At 37.8% G+C, this 8602-nt stretch overlaps 2 protein-coding genes across 4 annotated transcripts; one reads left to right on the top strand and one right to left on the bottom strand.

The window, feature by feature from the left end:
* LOC116009909 (probable protein phosphatase 2C 33) lies at positions 1–3493 on the top strand. 3 transcript variants are annotated; one of them, XM_031249096.1, is made up of 6 exons: positions 1–400; positions 676–1113; positions 1548–1928; positions 2006–2123; positions 2374–2597; positions 2691–3493. In XM_031249096.1, exons 2-6 carry the CDS (start codon positions 868–870, stop codon positions 3138–3140), a joined length of 1419 nt encoding a protein of 472 aa, XP_031104956.1. In that variant the 5' UTR covers positions 1–400; positions 676–867; the 3' UTR covers positions 3141–3493. The 3 variants fall into 3 exon arrangements, with proteins under 3 accessions (XP_031104956.1, XP_031104955.1, XP_031104954.1); XM_031249095.1 differs by having other exon boundaries at positions 628–1113; XM_031249094.1 differs by having other exon boundaries at positions 1–524; positions 628–1113.
* A 2018-nt stretch (positions 3494–5511) lies between these two features.
* Positions 5512–8602, bottom strand: LOC116004061. Its single transcript, XM_031244000.1, has 5 exons — positions 8355–8602; positions 7437–7666; positions 6576–6656; positions 6121–6471; positions 5512–5800 (listed from the first exon to the last, which is right to left on the bottom strand). The coding sequence occupies exons 1-5, from the start codon at positions 8497–8499 to the stop codon at positions 5699–5701; spliced, it is 909 nt and encodes a 302-aa protein (XP_031099860.1). The 5' UTR covers positions 8500–8602; the 3' UTR covers positions 5512–5698.

Here is an 8602-nt window from a genome sequence, read left to right as displayed (position 1 = left end):
GATAAATAATTTCTCGCTTTGCTATGCAATCTCTCTCTCTCTCTCTCTCTCCAAAATTGAAGAATTCTCATCGGCGGCTTTTTTGCGATCTCAATTCTCTCCTCATATCTCTCTCCGACTCTGCGTTGTTCATTGCTATTCCTACTCTTTTTAGCGATTTATTTTAATATATTTCTATATTTGACCAATTATCGTGGAACTCTGAGCTTGTCTGTGCATTAATTTTGATTTGATTTGAGGAATGGCACTCTTCCAGACCTGAATCGATTGGGAATCTTAGCTTGTTTCAGCAGAAATGGAAGTGGGGGATTCGGGATTTTGAGCATTTCAGGTGATCTCCCCGAATTATTGGTTTTGCAAGCAGTGATAGAGTGGATTGCGAGAGGGGGGAGAGAGAAAGGTACTTATTGGATTGTTCATATTAAATGAATTTATAAAAGGGCTCTGCTTAGAAAGATCTGTTCTTTATGCTTGCTCCTATATCTGTAATAATTCTGGTAAAGTGCAGAAAAGGGAAAGAAAAGGTAGTTTGTTATTATTAGACTATTATTATTATTATTGAATTCGTGTTAGTCTTTTATAAGGATCATTTAGTGATTAACATATATACTTGTCTGCCATTGAAAGGCGCATTACTTTATTAAGGCTGCAAGGAATTAGAGTCCTTTTTTGTAGTGAAATTGGATTGAAATTTGGCACTGGATCTGGTGAATTGTTTGGATCAAGTGGAGGGTTGGGAGAGTTGATTTTGAAGAACTTGGGAAGGTTATCAGTAAGAGAGCTGTGACGGAGTCGAATACGGAAAATAGGGGGTGTGGTTGTGTTGCAGCTGTGGAGTGCTTGTTGAATGTAGTCAGGGCCCTCCAGATGGGGTCCTGCTTGTCTTCTGAAAGCAGGAGCCCTCTCCAATCTCCCACATCTGCTGTTGGGAGGAAGAGGAAGAATTCTAAGAAGAGGCCTGGGTCCAGGAATTCTTCCTTTGATTATAGGAAGGAAGAACAACTGCATAGGATCCCGGGGCGCAGGTTCTTGAGTGGCTCCAATGATGTGGCTGCTCTCTTTACACAGCAAGGCAAGAAAGGGCCCAATCAAGATGCAATGATTGTTTGGGAGGTGCAGTCCTTGCACTCACTTCTTATGTTTTAATCGCACTGTTTCATATCTTGAGTTATACAGCTATAATGTTTCATGAGCATCAGTATATGTGTTCTTCATTACTCATATATAAATTCCTGCAGTGTATTTTTTGTTCCTCTCTCTCTGTCTCTCTAGGATTGCAATTCTTTGTCCAGTGTCAACCTATGCTTTGATATAACCCATGAATTCACTTGAAGTTTTGCTTCCTTTCTCCCATGCCCCAGCTCTCATCTTCTTGACTTGCTTATAATACATGGACTGTAGCACCTAAATTTCTATTAGATGGCTCATTTTTCTTATGCATATGATCATCCCATGTTTCATCTTCTATACCTTCTGCTGTAATCTGACTCATCTTTCCTGTAAAGGGAGCAGTGTCTCTGATTATTTTTTATTTTTACTATTTTCAGAATTTCGGTTCAAGAACTGATACTGTTTTTTGTGGAGTCTTTGATGGCCATGGTCCCTATGGTCACATGGTTGCAAAAAGAGTGAGGGATTCTCTTCCCTTGAAATTAAGTGCGATCTGGGAAGTTAATACTAAAGGTGAGGATGTCCTTATAGAGATCAATCTAAATTCGGCTATGAATTCTGAGAGTGCTTCCCTCCTATCCACTGATGAAGTTCCAATGGCATCTATTGATGTTGAAGAAACTCATAAACAACCAGATATCTTTCTGACATTGAAGGATTCATTTTTAAAGGCGTTTAAGATCATGGATAGGGAACTGAGGACCACAAGTATTGATTGTTTCTGCAGTGGGACAACTGCAGTAACTCTTGTGAAACAGGTACCTAGGCATGATTCTTGACTATCTTATTATTTTTCATGAAGCCTTTCATGATTATCAATTTATTGCTTTATCAGGGCCAGGATCTTATAATCGGGAATGTTGGAGACTCTAGAGCTGTAATGGGTACAAGAGATAAAGACAACTCTCTTACTGCTGTGCAGTTGACTGTGGATCTCAAGCCTAGTATTCCGGGTATACATATATCTTGCTGACTGCATGCTGATCTTCTTTCTGAAATTGACAATTTATGTTATTACTTATTTATTTTGAAGTTTAATGAAGTCCTATGGGTTTAATTTCCCTCTCTTATCATGGATATCCTGTGACGGTTGTTCCCAAACCAATTTAACTGAATAACTTTCCCACAAGAATTTCCAAATTCATTTGTCTTTCAAATATTATTATCTTGATTTCATTTTCTTTTTGTTCTTTTATCTGACAGCTGAAGCCGAGAGGATTCGCAAGTGTAAAGGACGTGTATTTGCTCTTCGTGACGAGCCTGAGATTGCAAGAGTGTGGCTGCCAAATACAGACTCTCCTGGCCTTGCCATGGCACGTGCTTTTGGAGATTTTTGCCTCAAGGATTTTGGTCTCATCTCTGTACCAGAAGTTTCATACAGGCGTTTAACAGAGAGAGATGAATTTATTATCTTGGCAACAGATGGGGTATTGAATCTGATTTCGATTCTTTATATCTTCATATGCTTGGATTCTTTTTTCCTATCTCCACTGTACACATGAATTCATAAAATATCGCAGATTTGGGATGTGCTTTCAAATGACGAGGTGGTAGAGATTGTGGCTTCAGCGCCTGCACGCTCATCTGCAGCTAAAGTGCTGGTTGAAAGAGCTGTTCGAGCCTGGAGGACCAAATACCCAACTTCCAAAGTCGATGACTGTGCTGTTGTCTGCCTCTTCCTCGATTCACACTCAAACAATATATCTTCTGCCTCCAATGACAAGGTAAAGGGCCACTCTAGCACTGCTCGAAACGGTGAAGATGTCCCTGGACAAGAAAGCGAGGAATATTTAGAAGAGAGCAACGAGGAAACCTCCGAGCAAGAAGAAGGTTGGAAAGACTGGTCTTCCCTTCAAGCGGTGTCTCGTGCAGACACCTTATTAACCTTGCCAAGGTATGAGCCGGAACACGAGGAAGATAAAACCGCAGCAGGAGGGACAAAGACAAAGACGAAAACCAATAAAGGGTAAAACAACCAAAGGTCTAGATTTGAATTTTGCGACCCAGATTTCATTTTTGTGTATCTTTAAAAATATCATTAGGGTATTGTTTTTCTACAAGGGGAAAAGTTGTTGTATGGCCATTGGCATTCATTCTGGACAGGAGAGGTATGCCCCACTTTATTAGTGCCTGGGGATCCCCCATCTCTCTTCCCCTATCAAGTGTGGTAAGAATTGGAATTTTGTAGCATCCAAAGTGCCATCTTTTTATGATCCTATGTTCTTGTTCCAGATTCTTTTGTCAGTTGATAAACTTGTGTGATTCATTAAAAATTTGTTCCATTAATGATATTCTGTGGCCAAGCAGGCCCCTTTTGCTTCAACTTGCAGTTGTTTATCATTGCTACAAAAATCAGAATATGGTTACATCTGTTTGGTTCTAATCATTCCAACTGTCTATTTGGGTTGCATTCATTAAGTGCAACTTGCATTGCTTCCCTTTTGTTGTTTTCATTCATTTTCAACATCTATCTTTGATTGTGCTGAGCTTGCAGGTTGTTCTCATGTTAACATCAAGAACCAAAAACACGTGATGAATTTAAATTGAAATTAAAGAAAATTACACTTTTTCGTACATGAATTATATGGTAATAGCGCAAATTCAATCTCTAAGTATGTCACGAGTGTTACCAGTTTTACTTCTTGAATTGTCAGCAAAAATGGCACTTTTGGTCTTTTCCTCAATGAATTTTGTTATAGCTCAATAACACCTTTGCGGCTCTCTCAAATGGAAAGTCACGAGTTTGAAGTCCAGTTGCTATTAATGGAATTTTACTTCCTACTTCTCTATTTTTCTTAAATAGCACAACTTCATACTTTAATGGCATGTTTGGTTGATTGGAAAATGTTTTCCTTAAATTTGAAAAAAAACTGATTTTATTTCTTTGTTTGGTTCATTTGAAAACATTTTCTATGCCCATTGCTATTTTGTTTTCTATGTAATTATCCAAATATTTCCATGGTAAAAGCGCATCATCTTTACAGGTCCACCATGCTTTGTGCAATGGTGCTCTTAGGTCCAACTGGCATTAGCATTTTTTAAATAAATATAAAAAATCACCTTTTAAATAAATCAAAATCACCAGTTCACCACCTAAAACTTTCATTTTATAGAAGTTTAAAGAATCAATAATGATTCCGTCAATAATTGAAAGACTGAAATAATTATTTTCCCGACAATAACAGTGTCTTCTTTTTCACCCTCTCATTTTCTCCATCTTTCTTTACGGAGCCAGGTACATGTATCAAAGTTAAAGTAGAAGGGTTCCTGAATGGGCAGCCCCAAAAAGCCGCAAATTATATGGTGGACCATGGTCCACAATGCATTGTGGACCATGATCATAGCTGATACTGTAGTTGTATTGAAAGGATACTGCAGTTGTGTTGAAAGGAAACTGCAGATGCACAGAACCGAGACCGTTCATCTATTCAACACAACAGCAGTATCCTTTCAACACAACTGCAGTATCTTTTCAACACAACTGCAGTTTCAGATGAATGACACGACCTCTGTTTCGCGCAACTGCAGTTCCTTTTTAACACAACTGCAGCATCCTTTCAACACAACTGCAGTATCAGTTCAACGCAACTGCAGTATCAACCATGACTCATGGTCCACAGTATAAGGACTGCCAAAAAGCCATGTTTTCATCCCACCTTTTCCTCACTTTTCATTTCAACATTTCCTGGCATCTTTTCATTTTATTTTATTATATTCTTTTTTTTTTTTTGAAAGCATTTTATTATATTCATAACTTAAGTTTCTAGACTTGTACTATATATCATGAATTCTATAAATTCGTCTATAGATCTACGAGAAAGTAAATCAAGTCAATTTAGCTTCAAGACTCAACATACAATCCAAACTCAAACTTCCAATATTCGTGGTCAGAATTGAATTCTCACCTTACCACTAGACCATTTTATTATTTTTAATAACCCAACTTTCCGACTTGGCCAAACTACAGCAAATTATTCCGTGGACTTTAGTTCACCTAGCACTGTGGACCTGGGTCCAAAATACACAATTTACATATTAAACGTTCACAATAAACAGAATGCTCACAATTTACATACTGAAGTTCACAATTAAAATTGTGAACATTCAGTATGTAAATTGTGAATATTCAGTATGTAAATAGACACGAGTCCACCTTGCAAGGTAGACTCGGGCCCATGGTATAATAACTATTGCCAAACTATAACCTGCACTCTATGGACCAGCCCCAAAGCCCATAAATGACATAAATTCCAAATTGCTCAAGTGATTCAAGGTTTCCCCCTCTTTTCATTATTTTTACAGCTATTTACATTCAAATCACAGGTACAAACATACAGAAACTGATATATAAAACCCTATAAAATTGTGTATCAGCAGTGCCAATAACAATGGTGATTTAGCATTGCATTACATTACAATGAAGTATAAGTTGGTGTTATAGCTTTTGAGTGTATGTAGTTGATACAACATCATCAATACTTACAGATATAGAACAGAAGCACTTAACATGAGGGAAACACAATGTTACTTACAAGGTTGTCCTCAAAAACTGTATGACTAAATACACAACTGCCAGAAACAGTGCAATCTGATAGAAGTCTCTCTGGAAGTCGTCGTCCCTCTGGAAAAACTGAACAACCAAAACGTAATGCAGTCTATCAGTTTAGACGTTTAGTTGAAAAACTGAACAGCCAAAACGCAATGCAGTCTATCAGTTTAGACGTTTAGTTGAAAAACTGAACAACCAAAACGCAATGCAGTCTATCAGTTTAGACGTTTAGTTGAAAAACTGAACAACTAAAACGCTATGAAGTCTATCAGTCTAGACGTTTAGTTGAAAAACTGAACAACCAAAATGCAATGCAGTCTATCAGTTTAGACGTTTAGTTGAGATGGAACATGTCCTTTAAGGAAACTTTAGAGATAGCATACATTGGAATAACTAAGTACCTTAGTTGGATCACTATAGGAGTCTGGATAAACCTCCATGTTTTTGTTTTCTGTGGTGAATCTTCTCGTCACGTCCTTCACAAAGTCTGCAGTGTCCTTCCCGGCCTCGATGCTGGCATACAGCCGCCTCGATGTCCAGAAATACGTTCGAGCAACGACAGATGATGACGATAAGTCCCACACTTCTTCATGCTCAACCACTTGCCCACTGATCTGGTTCAGAGTGAACTTGGAGTCAACTTTGATTATAACATCACCCGCTATGCCAGCAAGAACAGATTTCGGTTTTCCTCTGATTGTCCACTTGATGTTCAAGACACTGGTCGATAACATCACCATTTCTTGCACACTCTACAATGGCAGAGAAAGACAGAAAGGCTACATAAGTTCTGCAAAACAATTTCGAACCTGTAGAGCTTGCAAACTAGCTAGATTTCCAGAGTTGCAGAACTTACAGCTGTGGGGTTTTCTAATGCATCTGTTATCCACAGGGGCCTGTTGTACTTTTCTCGACCAGTGAAACTCCGGACCGGATCCTGCACTTTGTCAAGATGTTAAGGATGAATGATTAATTGTCAACAAACATTCATAATTCATTACCTTTGAACTTGCTGTTCTATTCTGCAGAAACCCTTCACTTTGCATTTTTAGTATGGGAATGGATTCATTAGGCCTTGTCTTAGTGATCATAGTTGTAGAGTATTTCAGACAGTTTCATCCAAAAGGAGTACTATAGCCAGATTCATATTAAAGATGCAATACAAGAATCTTTATCTCCAGAAGACATTAGAAGTAGGGACGTCAATCGGGCTAGTTTGTTTGATTTTGGACTAGCTCTATCAAACTGTCAGATTTATTGAATTTTTTTTGGTCGGTTTAAATTTTTTAACCTTAACCCTAAAACCTCGGACCGTTGGGCTTATCAGCATCAGGCAGGCTTAACTACAACTTTGGCACTTTCAATTTTAATAAACTAGAGCATTTACACTAATAAATATAAATTTGTACATCATTAAATCAATATAAACTTACATTTTTTTCATTTTTCATTATTTATTTTCATAAAAAAAAAATATTTTCTAATAAATTTATTAAAATTTTATTTACAAAGCTTACATATACATTCCCTATATATTTTGTTCAGTATTAAGTGGCTCGAGGTATCGGGCTAACCCACTAATTTTCAGGCTAACCCGTTCCATATGTCAGACATCGATTTCGGGGCTAATTAATTTTTTTAACTCTAAAATTTTTCGGTCCCATCAAGCCAGCTCATTGATTTCGGCTAAGATTGACATCTAAGTCTGCAGACATACCTTGTATTTGACAGACACTGCATATGTTCCAATGGCGCTGTTGCCCTCGCGAAGTTCTATGATGTTCTTGACAAGCAGCCTTGCAGTGGCTTCAACTGAAGGGCTGCTAATGCACTCAAACTCATTGCAGAGTTCGCCGAAATCCATGCCATCTACCAGCTTGTCAGCATCTGATCTTTCACTGGTAATAACATCAGAAGACAGCTTGCCTCTTTCTGAGTCATTTGCAACTGCAACCCATTTGCCATCATAATGGCAGTGAAAGATCTTCAGTTTCAGAGATTTGCATACCAGTTTCTTTTCAATCACAACTATTAATATATGCATTCTAGTAGACTGTTTTAAACTTTAACATGCCCTTTGTATACAAACAACAGATTGTTACAACAAACAAAAGGTTTCTTTAACAGGACAACATATGACATGAAATAGTGATTTAACAATTGTTATACCATGGACCAAGGTTCATATTGTGTGAACCTGATACAAAAATTCTGTACCTTCAGTTAACTTAAACAAATAACTTGATAATTGCTGACACATATGATAACTACAGGTATAGAAACTATCAATTGCAGAACAAAATGTGTTAACTACAAATACAGAATCATTTATTTTGAACCAGAGTCTACAATGCAAGATAGACACTGGTCCATGGTAGAATTTGCCATGATTTAAAGAAGTTAGTAGCCACAAGGTTACAAATTCTATTATACATTTGACTTAGTAATCGACTCTGAGCTAGAGTGACTTATTGATTTTCTTGATTTGGAGGTCAACTACGAACAACATAGATTGATTTGCCAGCTAAAGTTGTTTACCGGATTTAACTAATATAAGCATTTGATTGATTAATAACTGCGGGTTTTCCTCGTAATAATAATAATAATAATAAAAATAAAAGAGTAGAAGCCTGACCTCGGATTGAAAACCTGGCGGGGTGATGAATGGTGGGCGAGGGTGATGAGAGTGGCTTTGAGTGGCGATTAGCAGAGCCATGGAAGAATGAGCAATGGGTGTGAAGGCTTTGAGCAGAAGAAGCAGCAACAGAAAATTGGGTCATCTCTTTCCCCCATTCTGCCTAGCACTTGGGTTGAGCTGGACCCCCTCTAAATTTGCTTCCCTTGTCTCTTGGATAAGGTGTAATGTTGTCATGTGGTGCTAAA

The sequence above is a fragment of the Ipomoea triloba genome, chromosome 2 (genome assembly GCF_003576645.1).
Source record: "Ipomoea triloba cultivar NCNSP0323 chromosome 2, ASM357664v1".
Taxonomy (NCBI): Eukaryota; Viridiplantae; Streptophyta; class Magnoliopsida; order Solanales; family Convolvulaceae; genus Ipomoea; species Ipomoea triloba.
The sequence above is the reverse complement of the archived record's forward strand: the minus strand, read 5'-3'. Positions and strand labels throughout refer to the sequence as shown.

Bases quoted from the DNA above. Each gene is read 5' to 3' on its own strand.
- LOC116009909 (XM_031249096.1), top strand. From the start codon at position 868: ATGGGGTCCTGCTTGTCTTCTGAAAGCAGGAGCCCTCTCCAATCTCCC. The intron at 1,114-1,547 runs GTGCAGTCCTTG...TACTATTTTCAG, and splicing joins ATGCAATGATTGTTTGGGAG to AATTTCGGTTCAAGAACTGA. The intron at 2,124-2,373 runs GTATACATATAT...TTTATCTGACAG, and splicing joins TCTCAAGCCTAGTATTCCGG to CTGAAGCCGAGAGGATTCGC.
- LOC116004061 (XM_031244000.1), bottom strand. From the start codon at position 8,499: ATGACCCAATTTTCTGTTGCTGCTTCTTCTGCTCAAAGCCTTCACACC. The intron at 7,667-8,354 runs GTCAGGCTTCTA...AATGGGTTGCAG, and splicing joins CGCCAGGTTTTCAATCCGAG to TTGCAAATGACTCAGAAAGA. The intron at 6,657-7,436 runs GTATGTCTGCAG...GACAAAGTGCAG, and splicing joins CAGTGTCTGTCAAATACAAG to GATCCGGTCCGGAGTTTCAC.